Raw genomic sequence first — 20,795 nt, 5'->3', positions numbered from 1 at the left:
CTAAAGTATTGATTAGCCTAAGATTTTGAAAAATTGTCTTAAAATTTTTCAAAAACTCAAGTCAGAAAAATAATTGTATGGATAATAGCAGAACATTTCCTTGGTTGTCACTATGCACTTTTTCCTGAACAAGTTTCAATTTAACAGGCTTGAAAGTGAAAGATATTAATTAACTAAACTAGGAATTCCGCCCTGAGATGCAGAAAAGGGTGTTAATTTTTTATTTCTCTGGGTACAGCCTGGATTTTTAGTAACCCTTTTTTTTTATTGGTTTCTAATAATATGAAATGCCTATAAGGCTTTTATTTACGTGTATCTAAGGTTTTAGTATTCAAGTAAATTTTTAGGCTGCGTGCTTTCATTAAAGAGGAATTTATTATCTGTAGTTCTGATTTCTATATTTGGCATGCCAGATTTTATACAATATTCATTGAATCTCCTAAGTATTTGCCTTTGCTTATAAGATTGTTGAAATTAATAAATACATAAATATTCTTTTCTTCTTCTGTTTTTGTTATCAGAGTAGATATGTTGATTGCCCTAAACAAAAAAATATTTTCTACATTCCTGCATCCTGAATTCTACAGTTTTTGAATTACGTATGGCTCCAATTAAAACAAGTATTGGGGGAAAATGATAATATTCCCCATTAGAATTACATCAATTCTTTAAACAATGCTTTTCCATTAAAAAAGAATTAAAGAATATGAGAAAAGGATAAATAATTCTCTATAAATACAGTTAAAATCGCGATACAAATAGAAATCGAACGGTCTATATTCATATATATAACTTTTTTTAAGAAAAATAAAGTTAACTATGAGTGTAGGATGGAATATTCTGAAAAAGCACTGTTTTATTGAAAAATCATCCTTCCAATTAATTCCTTATCAATGATGATTAACTATGCTCCTTTAAAGAACGAAGCTAACTAGATTAAACTAAGCAGGAACTTGCTCTAGAAGTAAGTTCTGCTTATTCCAAATAAATGGTCAATGGACTGGACATATGAGGATTGGTTTTCCCTCTCTAGCGGCGAGTTCATCACAGGTTTCAGATGCAAGTTCGATTTTGAACATCTGTACTATATCCCTCATTGTGGCTTTGATAGTATCCGTAAAATGGGTGTTTGTATATTTTATGACCTTCCGTTTCGCACTCAACGAAAAGTTGAGTCAAATCTTCTGTACGTTTTAGTCCATAGCTCATATTGCAGCTATTCAATGTCAAGGCACTCGATGCCTATCCAGCTATGACAGGAATGGTAATGCGCTGCAGCTTCATCTGTTTCCAACCTGTAATCACAAGTCTTACATTTGACCTTTTTTTTTGGGGGGGGGAAGAGTTTTTTGGTCTTTTGCTTCCTGTTTTGGTAGACATGGCTGATGTGATCTGTTTACTAACAATGCCGATAACTTGACAGCAGTGGCTATTCGAATATCCAGGAACAAGGGAAGCGTCAGGACCCACTCACCTATTCGCTGCGATTTAAGCTAAGTACCGGCAGGTACCTACGGCGCTTGCGGTAGGTTCTTCCCTTCTTCTGCCTGCTTCCTGAAAGATCTGCATGGAACCGATGATGAAACTTCAGACTAAGAGACGTTGGTATCATTGTAAATATACCTTGATAATCAAACAAACACCATGGTTTATTTGTACACTATGGTATTTGTATACACTATGGTATTTGTTAAGATGGTGTTAGTGAATAAATAAAAAATCCTATGGCTATACTTGGAGGAGGTAAACAAACAGCCCACCAAAGAAACAGTATTTTTAGAAGAACCGTACAAATAGGGCAACAACGTTACATGAATAAAGCTATAGGAAATAGATTTAATGCTTTGGAAAAGCTATAATAGCTATCATCCATTTTACATAATAGATTGTGTCTAATAGTATGCTGGCTCCAGGAAAAAGGAGTTGTTGTGGTTTGCATCACCAAGGTTATTAACTAATAAGATTCTGAAGACAACGCAGAGTCAACACAGAATGATTTCCATCCTTCCTCTGATTTGGCTTCATAAAATGAAATCGCCTAGGAAAACATTTTTTTTCAAATTTTACTAGCCAAACTGCTCATCATCTTCCATCTTCTTCTTTTCCGTTGCGGTCCAGAGAGAAGTAAAACATTTTCTCTAGTCCCTTTTCTAGGAGCGCGAATAATCTGTGCGTAACACTAGGAGGATTACCAGGGTCAGAGGGTATTCGGAAAAAAGAAACCATTGTATGGAAAGTATTAAAAATTATAAAAAGAAATCTTGACCATTGAGATCAAGGTTGGTCAATAAACTTGACGTTTTAATTTTTATAGTTAATCTGCCCTTTTGCAATTAAAACGGATATATGAACTAGTCTTTGATACTACACTAGCCTGTTTCTAATCAGTTACTTGTTACAACTAGCATTTTCTCAGCCAGAACGAGTTGGTACCAATAAGTGGGGACTACCAAATTCTAAAGTTTTTCTGAAATCACCGTTGGTTCTTGGATGGCTAAACAGTTGTAGTTGCTGAATATTATATGCATCGTGGTTAAATACTTTGACAGTGTTATCATCTATTTTCACAAATTCTGTCATTTTATTTAGCAAATTCGTCTTTTTAAATAAGCAAGAAATTAAGTTGGTAATATTGCTGCACTTAACGGCTGAGAAAGAGATTTTAGGTGTAGGTCAGATTTAACGATGCTCAGTCGTTTTAGTATTTTTCCTCTTCTTTAACTCAATCGACTTAATTTTATTCTTTTCATTCACTGGATTTAAATAACAATAGAACCCCAAAACTTTGCATTACAATTTTATTAATTTGGTAGTGCAGAAATGGATAGAATAATTTTAGGAAAATAATTTGTGGAGGTTCTGAGAATGTCTTAGGAAAGATAGGAACACAACTAGGAATATTAGTGAAATGCTTTATGTTTAATAGAGAGAAGGAGGGGTTTGTACGACAAATATGTGACTGATAGATCATACGAAGATAAGAAGAATTTAAAGAAAGTGGGGAAAGCATTAATATATGAGCAATGGAGGTGTGAAGTGGAAGCCATGTATAAAATAGCCGAGGATCTAGAAGATGTAGGTAGACGGTACAATAGTTTAATACTTTACTGGTATGTTAATAAATTGAGCAAGTCTAGTCAATCTGAACTTGTCCAAGTTGAAGATAGGAAAGGAGCTACAATTAGTCATAAGGAAAGGGTTACAAGAGAGGTGGGCATATTCCTTTGAGAATGTGCTAGATAGAGGGATATGTACACCGGATTTTCACTCTTTGGAAAAAATTGAGAAGTGCCCGAGCCATCAATCACCTTTAATCCTCTGTTTTGTTGATTATGAGCAAACATTCGGTTCAGCTGATAGAAGAGGCATAGCGCAGGTCTTATCCTTGTCTACTATACCAGACAAATACATTGAAATGAAAAATGCTATGCACAAGAATAAAAAAGCTGCAGGTTAAGGTTTGAAATAGGGTTAGTAGTCGGTTTCGTATTAAATCAGGAGTTAAGTAGGGATGTGTTCTATCCCCATTCATATGGATCATTTTTATGGACTTTGTCTTAAGGAGCACAGGAAAAGCAACATGAAAACACCGAATCAGATGGGGATAAAAAAAATTCCAGGGCTTAGATCATACTGATTATAAGCATCCCAGATAAAAGTGTGAGCAAAATGGCTGAACTTTTAGAGTTTTTATGAGTTTGGTGTGCTAGAATAGGTTTGGAAACTAATATTAAGAAGACTAAGTCACCAAGATTAGTAATAAGTGAAGCCATCATCTACTCATTTCTTTTTTATTTCTCGGATACTTTAAAAAGCTAGCTTTTCTTATAGTTCTATTTAGTTCTTTGAAAAGTTTTACTAAGATCCTTTGCAGATATCTGGTTTGTTTTCCGCTTTACTAAGTTTTCCCATTGCTTCGTATGTATAAGATAGGCTAAGTGGCTGATTTCTTTTTTTTAAATTGATTTCAATTTCTCCCTAATGGATCTTCCCACAATTTAGTTTTAGCTGAAAAAAAAACACATCTAACACCCATTTATTTCAAAAATGCCCATGGTTGGATTTCACCAATTTTGGTGGAAATAATGGAGGGGGGAGGGCCTGAAAATTTGTATCCAAGGGAGAATTCAGGGGCCATTTCATGATGGATATACATTTCTGCTTTTTCCTACTATTCTTATAGGATTTTTTTTTTTATATAAGCCTGTATTTCTATTTTTGGAAGTACATTTGAAGCTCTTTTTCCATCATTAAAATATTATTGAATATTTTTTTCCTTTTCAAAGAATAAAATTATAAAGAGAATTGTAATTCCATGCCCAGGGCTTATAATATTTTCTAAATTCAAATATACCTGTGACCCCACCCACCGTTTTCCAATCGTGATTACTGCAAGCCAAAAGAAGACAATTCTAAAATCAGGGATCACTTCAGATATTTTTGAAACCAATTGATGGGGTTATAGGCTCATTTCAAAAAATATAAAGAAGCTTCTTTTCCTGATATCATTTTAAAACACACGACTAAATATAAATAGTATGAGCCATGGTATGTCACGTGAACCACACCCCAACATCTTTAAACTCGCAACTTCTCTTATTTTTTCAAACCCTGATTGCTACAATCCCAAGGATTTAATTTATTTGGAAAAAAGTTTGCAAATATTTCTCTACTTTTTATATTGTGGTTTGTAATCCTTCCCTCGGTAAAAATTTCGGGATCCTATACTATTGTTTGTGTAGAAATAATTGTTAAAATCTTTGATTAATGCAATGATACAACATAAAAAAGAATGTTGTGAAAGAAACTAATTTGAATCAGACGATTTCTTATATTATTTTATCCAGGCATTATATCAAAAATAAATTATTTAGCAGAATATTAATTAGGAAATTACATCTTAAAAGTCTTGCAGTAATAGTTGAAAAGCTACTTTTTTAATAGTTAACCTTCTGTTTAGCCTTTTTGTCGGAAGAAAATATTTTGCATGGCAGCACTGCCTCTACTATCATTCAAAATCTCGAAACGTTGAATGTTCAACGACTGGTTAAATTGACTTTGTGTAGACTATTGGATGATATCTTCAGGTTTGTTTTAGTAAAACAGTTCAAAATAAGGATGATACCTTTTTATTGACAGTGAAATATAAAATTATTTAACTGGATATTTCGAACACATATACAGTGTTCATCATCAGCAGTAAAACTAAAAGACATGAATAAAAATAAAAAGAATTTATACCTAATAAACTAATTACATATAGTTTATTGCTCTTATTTTTTTCAATGCAACAGCCGAGGCAAATCTCCTTGACCTTTTTGGTTCCAGTTCATTAGATTTAACTGACATATTACGTGGACAGAGGTCATAGCTCTTAGGTGAAGTGATATTTACTTTATTTGACCTCAGTAAATTATCATAAATTGAGTTCAATCCAAATTCACCTGTATCTCTGTTTATGGAATTATTCTTGAATAGAATTTTTTTTAATTTCAATTGTTTCCCTGAAAGTTTGCTTTAAACCTTGGTCCCTAGAAATCAAAGAAACATTTTCAAACAAAATAAAATGATTTGGAAAATTAAAGATATGCTCCACGAGGGCCGATGTGAAATCTTCAGGTTTGGTATTTTGCTTTAAAGACGATGAAATGGAATTATGATGTTGTAGCAATCTTGTTCTTAAATTCTGGTTAGTACATCCCACAGAAGAGCTTCCACAAGTACATGGAATTTTATAAGCCCCACTTTGTTGCTCTACAGAAGTCCAATCCTTTCCAGAATTTAAGAAACTTGCCAAAGTATTACTACCTCTTAAAACTACCTTTAAACCATTATTTTGTAAAATTCTTTTAAGTTTTTCACTCAAACCTGGAACATATGGTAGAGAACAAAAGATATCTTTCTTTTCTGTTGTTTCCTGAATATCGTCAGAACATTCTAGAAATTTTTTCCTTCTTTTCAAAAAAGTCTGGTCAACTAACCAACCCAGATAATGGTTACTTATTAAAATGTTTTTTAGCAATAATAATTCCTCCTCAATGAATTTTGGAGAACAAATTCTAAAAATGCGGTCAGTTAAAGATATGATTAAACCAATTTTTACTTGGCGGGCATGACCGGAGAAATATTCATGCCCGGTTGGGCATGACCGGGCATATTCAGAGCTCCTCCCCTCTAGTGATCTTTTATAGGCTAGCCCTTTTCTATATAAAGAAACTAGCTCAGAAATGATGTAGCCTATTTCTTACTTTATCAGGAAGTAGGCTAGGCCTATCAATGAATCATTGGCTATTTCCTTGTTTTCCCCCATTTTATCTGGTGTTGAATCAGTTTTTATCAATTATCATGCAAGACTACTTTGTTCTAGACAGTCTAAGGCTACATGAGACCATTACAGATGGCTGGGAATCCATTGTCAAAAAGTCAAGCCAAACCATGATGAAAAGCATAAAATTAGTAACTTTTAGGTGGTTTCTATTATATCAGTTTTTCAGCTTTTATGAAAATTATTTTTATTTTCCTGGGCTTAAAAAAGTAATGTCTGTCCTCTTGAGCTTCATTAATCTAATTAACATTCTAGTTTATCACTTTGGTAGTCTTGTGCCTAGGGTTATATCTCTATCTTTGACAGTGCATTATTTTATAAAAAAAACTTCACATTTGTTTTTCCAATTCTTGTTTTGTCACAGTTGATTGAATTTACAGATACATGGGTTGAACCAAGAGAGACAGGAGCATAACTCCTGAATTTTATTAGGGGATAAGAGGGGGTCCACCTCCAGAGTTAAGAGGCATGAGCTGCCCTTCAGGGGAAAACAATGTTTGCCCTGGCCTCTTGGATTTGCTTATGATCAAAGTAAGTATTATTACATAAATATGTATGAGCTTTGTTTCTCATCTTGGATGCTGTCTAGTGCTTTAATGTCCATTTTATAATGGGTTGATGCCAAGGTCATTCCAAATTCCAGATATGGACATGCATTAGCTTTGTACACCTTCTTGACCACACATGGCTTACTGCTGGTTAACATTCATTTCATGAGCCCTAGGGCTTGGTTTGCCTTAGAAACTTGAGTTTGTGTGGGGTTGTAGAATTTGAGTTTTTTATTGACAATAACCACCAGGTCCTTCTTGCTTACAGCTTCAAGTTGGTCATCTCCAATATGGTATGGTCATCTAGGGTTGTTGTGTCCTAGATGCAGCAACTTTGCACTTTGATATGTTTAACTACAAACCCAACTTAGATAACAATCTATATATTTCATTTAAATCCTCCTGCATCATTGAGTGTTGGGGCTAATTTGTGCCTGTCCTAGGAGCTTGCAGTTGCCAGCGTATAGTGTCAGTGGGTTTTTCAGGTGAGTTGTACAGTTGTTAATATATATGCTGAGCAATGTAGGACCTAAGGAACTCTGCTAATGACAGTAATTTGATCATAATAAATAGTTTTAACTCTGGCATCATAAACTACTACCCTCTGAGTTCTTCCAGTAAAAATGGCTTCAATCCAGTTGACTATATCCTCATACATCTTGTATGCTTCCAGTTTCAGGAGAAAAAGTCAATGCTGAACTTTATCAGAGGCTTTTTGCTTGGTCAAGCAATATGCCATCCACCAGAAGACTATCATCCGAGAGCCTGGTCCCAAAGTCAATTCAGTGAGGTTTGTGTTGATTGATCAACCTTTACAGAAACTGATTTCTTTCAAGGTGAGAGACCAGGGCATCATTTATGATGCTATCAAGGACTTTGCATGTAACACAGTAAAAATTATAGGGTAATAATTACTGGCTTGGTCCTTTCTTTCTTAAAGATGGGCTTAATGTTGGCCTGCTTCTAGTCACTTGAGATCACTTTGGAAGTGAGTCACATCCCAAACATCACTGCCACTGGCTCAGTAATTTGTTCAGCTGTTTCTTTTAATAGTCTGGGTTATAGGTTATCTAGCCCAGCAGCTTTATTTGCATCCAGTCTAAGCCTTTCCAGAACATTTTTTATACTTATAGTAGTCAATCAATCAATCAATGGTGGCTTATTATCAGTTCAAAAAAAAATTACATATTATAATAATGCTGAGTCCATTTCTGGATGCCAAGATCCCCAATTGCTACCTTTTAACATAATAGACAGCATAGCTACTTCATTTATTGAGTAAAACTATCAATTATCCCCCTGCCCTTTGCCCCAGGAGAACTCATCATTCCACCAATAAAAATTTATTTTAATTCTATTTATTTATATTTAATACTTTATATAAAAATCATCCAAGATTGGTCAAAATAATGTTTTAAATACAGACAAGAGTTCACCAGCTAGAAACTTGGAACACAAAGGTCAAGTATGACTGATGATGCAGCAACTCCATTGACAAATACACTTCATTTTTTCCAATTAATTTCAAGGATCCCTTTTGAATCAAATTGAGCTTCTGCAGGAGAGATTTAGAAGTTGATTGCAAGATCATTGCACAGTACTGTAAATAGAGTTTGATAAGAGCATTGTATAGTAGGACCACTGTTTCCTGTGGCAAATTGTTTAGTTTCTTTGTTATTTCAAGATTCTGGGATATCTTTAGCTCTACTGCTTTGATGTGATGCAAAAATGACAGGTTCTCATCAAGTAGGACTCCCAGGTATTTTGCAAAATGCTTTTTTGGCCAGCTCATCAAACCTCTGGATGTTTTGATACTACACATCTCCAGATGGAGACTTCTGACCTCTCAAAAAAGTAAAACCCAGATTTGTCAACATTAATCATAAGATGGTTAGAATCCATCCAGAGATACATCTTTTGAGAACAGCCGTAAGCTTGGTTTTATCCCTTTCATAACAGCCAATTGTGGTATCATCTGTAAATGCCCCAAGCTCATCATCATCTACAGGCTGAAAAGAAGCTTCATTGGGACATAACTTACAGCAGCAAAGAATAGTGCGTGTTTGGTTTTTACAGCAGCAAAGAATAGCGCATGTTGGGTTTAATATGCTATTCAGATAGTTAACAGGAACAGTAGTGGTCCTAATATTGATCCTTGGGGAACACCAAAACCACTGACCAGTACATTATTTCCTGGATCTTCTCCCAAATAAATCCTGCAGTCCCTCAAGTATGATCTAAGCCAATCCAGTTTTGCCTCTTATTCCTATGTGCTCCAGTTCCAAAAAGCTCCAGTCATGTACATTGGTATTTGGATTGGCTGCTCTTGTAAAGTGGGTGGAGGGTTAGCTATGGACTGAGTGGAGAAATTTGTACTAAAGTTAGAGTTAAGCAAATCTGCCTTTTCTTTAGCCTCTGATACCTTTGCCTTCCATTTGCAGGGTGATATGAAGTAGAGCCTTTCTTCCTGCCTCTGCCACTCAATACAGTGGCTTGGATTTAGGGTATGGTTGTACTTGTTCTGGCATCACAGGAGCTGAAGCAGGTGTAGAGGATTGTTCAGGCCTACTTTTACTTGGGGTTTTGGACAGGTTGTTTCCAGGCTCAACTAGATCCAAAGCATCAGGTGCAGGTCATTCAGCTACAGCAGAGGTTAGAAAATTCTTTTTTGTAAAGATGTCTGGCATGTGGGGCCACATCCCTGCCTTTTTGAAGCCCCTCATTATGTTGTTTGGTGTGAAAGATACAAGGAGGCTTTGGCCAACAGGAGATGCAATCTTGTATATTGTCATGGTTTTCCATGGGTTGGACAGCATCCAGTCATGGTTTTCCCCTCATTTTGCTGGTTGGTGTGAAAGATACAGGGAGGCTTTGGCCAACAGGAGATGCAATCTTGTATATTGTCATGGTTTTCCATGGGTTGGACAGCATCCAGTCATCTGTAGTCTTGTTGTGTTGGCATTTGAAGGGAAATATGCGCAAATGTCCAATGGCTGCAGTGAAGTGGTATTGTTATTAAAGTAATACCAGACTCTTTTGCAAACTGCAGAACAGATGTGGGACTCGCGGTTGTCCATTATCAGAAGCTTTGGACTTTTAAGGGAAGCATGCAAGTAAGTCTTGAAATGTTTGAGGTATTCCAGAAACAGTTCTTGGTTTACCCATCTGAATGTGAGGCTCCTCCAGCAGAGTTAGCAGGAGCACCAGTATGCATGTGAGGCTGAAATTTCTTTCTTTGGAATATAAGTTTGGGAGAAGGTACTGCCCACTGGTAGAGATGGTTCCTACCATAGTCATAAGAACAGCACGCTCACCTGAGGTTCCTGTTTCCACTATTTTCCTACCCTTCTTGGCAAAAATCTTTTATAGAAACATGAACAGTGGTGACTGAGGTTTCATCAAAGTTCAATATGTTGCTTGCTGTATATGGTGTTTTCTTGAAAACTGACTGCAAGTTGGAGAAAAACTCCTGTACATTGTGCTTGTTAAAGCTTGTATCACACCCCAAACTTTTTGCCTCTGGCTTTCTAAGCAAAAGCTCTGGGTTTCGAGCCTAAAATCCAACTAGACAGTCTATGCTGGGTTTTTTGGAGTCTGTCCAGCTGTCTGGGACAGTGTAAGAATCTTGTCATTAGACTTATGGGTTGTTTACCAAGGATTAAATCTCTTCTTGGTATAGCCTTGGAAATGTTTTTGTTTGTACGAATTGATTCATGCTAAATTTCATCTTTAAAGCAGAGCTTAAATGTAAGTCAGTCTTGTTGAAATCAAAGCCTTGTCTTTACAATTAATATCTATCAAAAATACAATGAAGTATATGAGTTCGAAAGTAGGCCATTGAGTAGGTAGGTAGGTAAATTTTTATTTAAAACCTTTATATCATATACATATCAATTAGTCACAAAAAGGCTGTTCTGGCCTGTAATTGCAACTACATTCATGTTGCTTTAATCATCAATAATACTAACTCATTAAATACACAAAAAAAGAAGAAGAAGAAGAAAAAAAAAAGTGTATATATAAACATATACACACATAAACATATAATAAATATATATACATTTACATACATAAATACATACACATATACATACACATACACATACAAATATACATATATTGCTCAATGATTTCTTATTGGTGATTTTAGCATATATATATATATATATATATATATATATATATATATATATATATACATATACATACACATATACATACATAAATACATACACATATACATATACATACACATACACATACAAATATACATACACCACTCCAAATAATTACTCAGACCTGAAAAACTCTGGATAGCTCACTCTCATTCAATACGCTTCCCTTCACCATCCTGATCATTTATCATTCAAAAAATGCATTTTTAACCAGTGTTTAAGCTGTGGGAGACTCTCTGACTCCCTTATATACTCTGGGAATGCATTCCAAATTGTCGTGCCTATGTGTCTTGTCACATGCCCCAATCGCATTGTATTCCTTACCTCATTAATCAGATCATTTCCGTGTCGGGTAAAATACTGATGGTAAAACGAATTATGTTTAAAATAACTTCTAAAAACTTCAGGTCCTAAATTATTCAAGCATTGAAAAACAAAAATGCCTATCTGCATATCTCTAATTTGACCTACATTTAGTAAATTCAACTTTTTAAGTATACTTAACATACTATCAGTTCCTTGGTCATAATTTCCAATAATACGAACAGCTTTATTTTGCTGTACCTGTACTCTTTTGTAATTTGTGTAAAAATCACTTGCCCATATCATACATCCATAATTAATATAAGACAATACTAACGAATGGTACAGTGAAAGCATTACTTTAGTTGGAAAAAAATATTTAAGTTTACGCAGCATCCCAACACCTCTTGAAACTTTACATGAAATCACATCACTATGTTTTTTCCAGCTGAGTTTACTGTCCACTATAAATCCCAGATATCGAGTTTCTTGAACTTCTGCTAGAGTAGTTCCATTATATATAATAGCTCCTGGAGAAGTGGTAGGTGCTGTTCCTATTCTAGTGAATGTCATAAAATTTGTTTTGGTTGTATTTATTGCAAGCCGACTTAGAGAGACGAATGTATGCAGTCCTTTTAATGCTTCATTAGCATTATCAGTAAGTTCATTGAGAGTCTTTCCTGTAACTGTAAGTGCAGTATCGTCTGCAAATGAAGTAATTTTGGCTCGTGGTATGTAAAACCGCATACTATCACAATATATAAGGTATAATAGCGGACCCAAGACTGAACCCTGTGGAACTCCACAAGTAATTGGATAACATTTAGAAATTGAACAATCTAATATCACTCTTAAAAACCTTCCATTCAAATAAGATTCAAACCAGTTAAAACATTCATCCTTTATTCCTAGGCAACGTAATCTTTTCAATAAAATGCTAAAATCTACTGTATCAAAAGCTTTTTTAAAATCTATAAAAACATACAAAAATTCCTTTTATCTAGTTCACTATTTACGGTATCCATCAGGTCCTCCAGAGCATGCACAGTTGAATGAGCTGCCCTGAAACCAAATTGCATCTCGGATAAAAATCCACATTTCAATAAATACTCATAAAGTCTTTTGTGCATTGCTTTTTCATAAATTTTTGACAAAACTGGCAAAATCGATATGGGTCTCCAGTTTAAGATGTCGGTAAGTGATCCTGTTTTTGGCAGCGGGACAACTTTTGCTAGCTTTAATGGATCAGGAAATTGTCCTTCTTTAAAAGATAGATTTATCATATAGACTAATATGGGCACTACTGTGGGTAGTATGGATTTCAAAGCCCATAGATTTAGTCCATCTATTCCTGCACTGTTCGACTTAACTGATGCTACAATTTTATTTACCTCATCTGTTGTACACGGTTCAATATTCACTTGGTGCCTATCACCTTGGTTGTCTTCAAACTCCAATGTCGATGATTGGTCGCTAGGAATTTTGCTTTGGATCATTTTTCCAATATTCGAAAAATGGTTTGCGAACAGTTCAGCTACTTCAACTGGGTACTCAGCTATCCCATCATTCGTTTGAATAGCTATAATTTGTTTTTTCTTCATTCCTTTTATGACTTCATTTATAGATTTCCATGTCTTCTTCGGATCATTTTTATTTTCTTCAAAATAAGTTGCATAATATTTTTTCATTTTTCGCCTCCTTAGAGAGTTTGTTTTATTTCTATATTCCATGAACTGAGCACGATTATCATCATTTGGCTGACTTGAATAATGCTTAAACAGATAATTTCTATGCTGTATCATATATAAAAGTTCCTCCATGGTTTCCATGGTCATCCATGGTTTCCTAATAGAATTGTTTTTCAGTTTGACAGTTTTCACAGGGCATGTCCTGTCATAAATTTGGTTTAATAAAACTTTTCGAAAGCTTTAGATGGGTCTTATTGCTCAATCACAGTTTCCCATGATATTACTTTCATTTCCTCAGCAAACTTTTTCAAATTATTTGCTTTCAAATCTCTAAAGCTCATTTGCTGACCTTTAAATCTCTGTCTAGTAGTCACTTTCAAACACGCTAATATTGGGAGGTGATCCGATACACCTCCAATATTATACACCTCCAATATTATATATCTGGTTAATATAATATCCGCATGTGTTGTTCGTATTCTTTCCCCAGTGAAGAATGCATTATCAATAAGCGTTGCGCTGTGCGCAGTAAGTCTTGTTGGAATAGTCGTTACAGGATACAGATTATAAGACAGCATAAGGTTTAAAAAATCTAAATTAAAACCTATTAAATTCTTCAAATCATAATTAAAATCTCCCATACAAAAATATTCAAGCCTTGAACTACTCACTATACCCATTTAAGGTTCAAAACCATGCTTAAAATCTTCAGAAGATGCACCCGGAGGTTTATAAATCAGAATAAACAAAATTTTTCTTCCAATAACGTCCATTTCTAACGATAAGCTTTCAAACTTACCTTCAATCCAAATTTCCATATCATCACGAATTTTATACTTATGTGACTCTCTAACTAAAAAAGCCAGGCCTCCTCTACCCAATACTGAACGACTTCTTGATTCAAGATGATAACCCGGAAAATCGTAAGACGAGAGCGGACTATCCTTACCAAGAAATGTTTCACATAGGCCTAATAACTGGATTCTTTTTTGAGAAATAAGAAAATCAACTATTTCATGATAGCAAGATGTAACATGACAATTCCAGCTGCACACAAAAAAATCATCATTTGAACTAGTGATTCCTGAGCTATCAATGTATGTACTCGGTTTCGCTGGTTTAAAACTAGTTTCTGAATTTTCTGACGCTATATCACACAATAAAAGTTCATCAATATCAAATGGCTCACTTTCATACTGCGCCATTTTTGATCTTTCAAATTTCCTCTTACTCATCATATTTCAAATATCCATCTCACAATAATAAGAGAAAGAAATACTATAACACTTGGATTTCTAAATGGTAGAAAGAAAATAAAAACATAAATAAAGCAATAAACAAAACACAATAAAAAAGAATAATAAAAGAGTAAACAAATAAGTAAAAAAAAGAGAATAAATAAATAAATAAAAAAAACAACAAAACAAATATTTATTACACACAGTCAGATATGAATCGAATTTTCTTGACATGGTTTTGACCAGATGGTTTTGCAAGAATCTGGCCGCGATAGGACCATGCATTTTTATTTCCGTATTTCTCTTTAGCTGCATTCAGTAAATCACGTTTCCTTCTTGTAAGTGCTTCACCAATAAATATGCCACTACCCGCCAATGATGCTTTTGCTTTATAGACTTTCCGGGCCATTTTTTTATCAGTAAACTTCACTATGACTGGAGTAACTTTGTTTATCGAGCTTTCAGACTGGTTGCTCATTCTGACTCTGTAAACGGCTGCCATATCAGAAGTTGTTACGCTGGGTAGGTTAATCTTGTCAGATAAAAGGCGAATCATGGTGGTTTGGAGGTCGAAGTTAGGTTGCTGCCTTAATCCATAAAATACCAAGCTATCCAGTAACGAATCCTGGTCAAAATCATCTAGTTTTACCTCCAGTTTTTCAATTCTTTCTTCTAGATTTTCTATCGGGTTTCTTAATATCTTTAGTGAGTTGTCAATTTTCAAAAATTTCGGATTGTATGGGAAACTACTTCCCAGAAAAGTAGTTTTTGAAAGAAACGTAAAGAGTAATATTAAAAAATATAACGAGCAGGAATAAAGTCATATAATAATTAAATCTTAAAAGGAACAAAAGTTATTTGGAACAAATAAATGAAAACCATAACAACAAGAAATTAGAATTATCAAACTACAAGAATACTTAAAATCTATTAAAGCTACAAAAATACTCATAATTAGTATTTTGAAGCATAATCTGAGAGAAACTTGGATCACTTTCTGAGGCCAAGAGTTAATTTGACAAAAGAAAGGTCATTTATACCATCTGTTCTTTGAGCCTTATGCTTTTTTCTTTCTCACTCCCGCCTGGCGATTTTTCTTCACGAGGGAACACCAACAAATCTGTTTGGTTTTCTTTTTGTTTTGCAAATATTTGCTCTGAATTCCAAAATGAACTAGAAACACCTATGTCTGCTGGCAGTATGCTTTCAAGCTTGTGAAAAGATAGAAAAGTTTTCGATCTGATTTTATTACTGATCTGATAGAATGAATGTAACTGTTTACTGTGTAACTCTTCATGATTGTAACGGTTTTTACTCCTGGTCAAAAGTTGTAATGCTATGACTTGTATTCTAATTGGGATTATTATGCTGAAGAGTTTAAGTGTGAGGGGTTAATTCCTACTGGATCCTCTTTGTCCTGATCAAGTTCTCATCTTGCTGGTTATTCGGTCTTGAACAGGGGTCAATGTCATGGTTCTGTAAGCTCAGCCAAAGTTGACCCAGCTGTAAATGAGTATCTAGGGGAAAAACACAAGAAGCCTTAGATAATTTGTCCCCAAATACGCATTGCACTCCCAGTTAAAGGAAAAAATCTGGAGGTTGGTACCTGTGATACAGAAAAGTTTTCTTTTTGTAATTGAAATTGCCTTTAACTATGTTTGTTTTATAGGGTTGAAAGATTTATGCAAATTTATGCTGAAATATGCTTTAGGCCTACTATATTTTTGCTATTCAAATAGTAAAGATAAGTTTAAATGTTTTGTATCTAAATCAGCAAATTGATGGGCCTGCAATACAGTTGGAATGTAGCACTTTTAATTGTCTTTAATTTTTGTCAATGTTTTGTAGGACTAACTGATTTGACAAATCTACAACCCATTTACATCTTTCTGTAAACCCTTATCATGGTTATCTTGTAGGGCCAAATATGACTTCTTGGGGCTTAAGAAAACTTGCATCATTTGCTCGCCCAGCAACAAATGCGCTAGCCAAAGGGACAAAAGTAAAGAAGACACCATTATTCCTTGTTGTAAGTGTCTTTTTACTAAGCTAATATGATGATTGTTAATATATTTTGGGTGTTTTTGAAGAGGAGAACCTCATAAAGGCGCCAGTATTTGGGAAGGAGACTATTTTCCCCTCCTTAGATGTCGAAAAACCCTTTTTTTTTGTATTGTCGCTTAAAAAAACGTAAAAAATGCCCCCCCTCTAGACTTGGAAAAATACCAGTACCCTTGTGTTTTTTTCAACTAAAAGAGTCTTGACCCCCCCCCCTGCCTCTCCTTTACATTTTGTGATTTTACATCCCTGAGCCTTCAGTAGCTGTCACAGTGCAAAAGCTCTTAAGTGTAATTATTTCAGATGTAAGCCATTTTGTTTGTTTAATTGTTAAACTTTATTGGGATCAGCTAAGGTTTTCTATTTCTGTTTTACCAGTGTTTTTCTTTTGATTATGGCATTGTTGATTGTAGCTAAACTTTTGAATTGTAGAGTTTTTATATTTTCTTGGAGGATGCACGACTGTCAAAACTCTGATAGAAGTGCATATGATTTTCTCTGATAAGTCTCATGTGCAGTTGGTTGCATCGTTTTGAAAGATAAGGCCTGCAATGTTGTGCATATGAAGTTCTCTGATCAGTCTCATGTGTATTCTGCAGCATATGTTTGAAAGCTGAGGCATGCAATGTTGTGCATATGAAGTTCTCTGATAAGTCTCATGTGCAGTTGGTTGCATCGTTTTGAAAGATAAGGCCTGCAATGTTGTGCATATGAAGTTCTCTGATCAGTCTCATGTGTATTCTGCAGCATATGTTTTAAAGCTGAGGCATGCAATGTTGTGCATATGAAGTTCTCTGATCAGTCTCATGTGTATTCTGCAGCATATGTTTCAAAGCTGAGGCATGCAATGTTGTGCATATGAAGTTCTCTGATCAGTCTCATGTGTATTCTGCAGCATATGTTTCAAAGCTGAGGCATGCAATGTTGTGCATATGAAGTTCTCTGATCAGTCTCATGTGTATTCTGCAGCATATGTTTGAAAGCTGAGGCATGCAATGTTGTGCATATGAAGTTCTCTGATAAGTCTCATGTGCAGTTGGTTGCATCGTTTTGAAAGATAAGGCCTGCAATGTTGTGCATATGAAGTTCTCTGATCAGTCTCATGTGTATTCTGCAGCATATGTTTGAAACCTGAGGCATGTAATGTTGTGCATATGAAGTTCTGTGATCAGTCTCATGCACATTCAAGCATCTTTTGAAAGCTGATGGATTGTTTTTAATCATTGTAAAGCAGACTCCTGCTTTTAAAAATGACTATTTATTAAGAAGTTTCATCTTTCTATGTTAATATGCTGAACTTAATTATATTATATGTAGAGTTAGTGACTGACAGCACGAGTCAATGAGTGTTATATTACATTATAGTTTAAATGCACCCCTGCTGTTTGTTTGTAGTTTCTGTTTCTTGTCATACCAATCATGGTTTTGTCCCTTTTCTTTTGTAATTAATTTTATAATGACAACATCTGAACAGATTAACTTTTTATTTGTGCTTGTAATACACTTCCTCTTTTCTTAGTTTCTTTATTGTGTCATGTAGTTATGTAACTTATGTCCGTTACCTTTTTAGTTGAACATTATTTCTTTTAGAAACAGATAATATCTATTGATGTGGAACATAGCCATGATTTCATTTTGAAAAGTTCTAACTAAATTGTGGAAGTGAGGGTGGCTGGGGAAAAGGTCACATGCTTAAGGCAAGAAAATGACAAAACTTCTTTTTAATGTTTCAGAAACTCTTTTGAATTGAAATTCAATAGGTAAAGTACCTACTGTCAAAGATTTAAACTGAAGGTCTTCATCACTTAAATTTTTTTTAGTATTACAATGATTTGTTGTTGAAATTTTAGGATATTAGAAGCTGTGACGTAATGGGCAATTCTTTTGTGTAAAATATGCTGTATTTTCTGGATATTCCTAACATTCCTAAATTTTCTTGAAAAATGTTTGTCTAAATGGCTAAATAACTAGATGGGAAGTTAATACATGTGTACTTGTTTGTCCTGAAATTTTCGTTTAATCTTTTTTTGTTTACAGCGAAAATGAAATCTGTCATTAGTTTTGGCTTTTGTGTATTTAATTTATATAATATTTTACATTACCAAGGTTTTATGATTCAGTAGTCTAGAGAAGTTTGCAGAATAAGAATCCTGATGCTTCTCTGTCCTACTTAAGATACTACTTGCTACTTGAGTAGCAAGAATGCTACCTCCTGCTAATCAAACAGTTTGTGGTAATGAACTGTAGCAAGGAGCAACCTGGCTGAATAGTAACCGAAACTCTAAATAACGGAATTTTGATACCAATAGTTATATCAAAAGAATCGTATTTTTATGCTGATTTTAAATATATAAGTTTCATCAAGTTTAGTTTTACCCATCAAAGGTTAAAAGCCTGAGAAAATTTGCCTTATTTCAGAAAATAGGGGAAAACACTCCCTAAAATTCATAGAATCTTAACGAAAATCACATCATTTGATTCAGCGTATCAGAGAATCCTACTGTAGAAGTTTCAAGCTCCTATCTACAAAAAATGTGGAATTTTCTATTTTTTGGCAAAAGACAGATCACAGATACATGTTTATTTATTTGTTTGTTTGTTTGTTTTTTTCCCAGGATGATCACATCGACCCAGTGGTCCCAGAATTTTGTGACAGCGCTCATTCTAACGTAAATTAAAGGTTCTAGTGACCTTTTTAAGTGACCAAAAAATTTGAGGGCACCTAGGCCCCCTCCCGTGCTCATTTTTACCAAAGTCACCGGATCAAAATTTGAGATAGCTATGTTGTTCAGCATAGTCGAAAAACCTAATAAATATGTCTTTGGGGACGACCTAATCACCCACAGTCCTGGGGGAGGGGCTGTGGGTTACAAACTTTGACAATTGTTTACATATAGTAATGGTTATTGGGTGTACATACGTTTTCAGGGGGACTTCTTCGCGTTCATGGAGGGGGGTTTGGTGGAGGGGGTTACGTGGGAGGATCTCTCCATGGAGAAATTTATCATGAGGGAAGAGAATTTCCATGAAGAGAGCGCAGGATTTTCTAGCACTACTTGAAAAAAAAAACAATAAGAAAATGAATAAAAAAAGTTTTTTCAACTGGAAGTAAGGAGCAGCATTAAAACTTAAAACATAAATTATTACATATATAAGGGGATTAGTCTCCTCCTCAATGTTTCGCTCTTTACGCTAAAGTAATATTAGTAATTTCAACTATTTATTCTACAGCCATTGTGATTCAGGGGGTCATTCTTAAAGAATTGGAACACAGTTCAAGCTTTAGTGTAAAGAGCGTGGTATTGACGAGGGGGCCAACCCCCTCATATACGTAATAAATATACAAATATAGAAGTTCGTTACGTAAGTTACTTCGTAAATTACGTATATTTATTACTAATAAAAATGTTCGTAAAAAAAAATAAGAAGTTCTAGTTGCCTTTTTAACTAACCAAAAACTGGAGGGCTACTAGGCCCCACCCCCCCTTTTTTTTATCAAAGTCGTCCGATCAAAACTATGAGAAAACCATTTAGCCAAACAAAATTGATATGCAAATTTCGTTTTAATTATTCATTTGCGGTGAGCCAAAATCAAAACATGCATTAATCCAAAAACGTTCAGATATTAAATAGAAAAACAAGTTTTTTTTTAACTGCAAGTAAGAAGACACGTTAAAATTTTAAACGAACAGAAATTATTCCGTATATGAAAGGGGCTGTCCCCTCCTCAGCGCCCCACTCTTTACGCTAAAGTCTCTTATTGTTTAAAAAGTAGAGATGTGAGAAAGAGTCAAACTTTAGCGTAAAGAGCGTGGTGTTGATGAGGGGATAGCCCCTTTCATATACGGAATAACTTCTGTTCGTTTTAAGTTTTAATGTCGCTCCTTACTTGTATTTTTTTTTGTCATATTTAATTTCTTTTAGGAACAGAGGTCTTTGATTACATATTTGAGTTCCTTTTTTATTGTTTATTGACAGCCTGAAAATATACCCTATTTGCATCATTGTTGTTTTCAGTTGTTAATGGTAGGTCTAGCTCACCTGAATTATTAAAGTAATAAGGACAGTAAAGATTGAGTCAGATTGCTGAATTAGTTCAGTAGAAGTTTACACAATCCTCTTATGTCATGAAAATTCAGGAAAAAATAGGGAATTCAGTTTCTAAGGGAAAATACCTCCATGTGAAGTTATGTAGCTTTTGGTAGTAGTCAGTGCCAAATAAAATAAAAAAAATTGTGAAAAATCTGAAAAAAAGTTAAAAAGCCATGGCTGTAAACAGCATAAGAAGGTGTAATTTTCTTTTGATGATATAGTTGTCTTTGGAAGTCAAGGTGTCGTTAGTATCTAAATTTTATGGACGAAAATTGTTGTCAAATTTAACTTATTAGTTTTGATTATTAGTTCAAGGTTCAACTTTGCAACATACAAAAAATGTGGTACTGACTTTATATTAAAAAAAG

The 20,795-nt window shown here is 34.5% G+C and overlaps 2 protein-coding genes across 4 annotated transcripts in view; both read left to right on the top strand.

The window, feature by feature from the left end:
- Positions 1 to 3,228, top strand: part of LOC136041697 (uncharacterized) — an 8,301-nt gene extending 5,073 nt beyond the window's left edge. Inside the window, exon 3 of the mRNA XM_065726424.1 lies at positions 2,927 to 3,228. Within this exon, the coding sequence (XP_065582496.1) occupies positions 2,927 to 3,228 (302 nt within the window). The remainder of the gene's footprint in view (positions 1 to 2,926) is intronic.
- LOC136041704 (regulator of microtubule dynamics protein 1-like) overlaps positions 1 to 20,795 on the top strand; it is an 81,071-nt gene that overhangs the window by 19,781 nt on the left and 40,495 nt on the right. For 2 of the 3 annotated variants that reach the window (XM_065726439.1, XM_065726437.1), the window contains exons 1-2: positions 4,981 to 5,087; positions 16,197 to 16,306. In XM_065726439.1, coding sequence (XP_065582511.1) covers positions 5,075 to 5,087; positions 16,197 to 16,306 — 123 coding nt within the window. In that variant the 5' untranslated portion in view covers positions 4,981 to 5,074. Of the gene's footprint in view, positions 1 to 4,980; positions 5,088 to 16,196; positions 16,307 to 20,795 lie in introns of those variants that run through there. The other variant, XM_065726438.1, reaches the window with a different exon arrangement.

Source organism: Artemia franciscana, unplaced genomic scaffold, assembly GCF_032884065.1.
Source record: "Artemia franciscana unplaced genomic scaffold, ASM3288406v1 PGA_scaffold_33, whole genome shotgun sequence".
NCBI lineage: Eukaryota > Metazoa > Arthropoda > Branchiopoda > Anostraca > Artemiidae > Artemia > Artemia franciscana.
The sequence above is the reverse complement of the archived record's forward strand: the minus strand, read 5'-3'. Positions and strand labels throughout refer to the sequence as shown.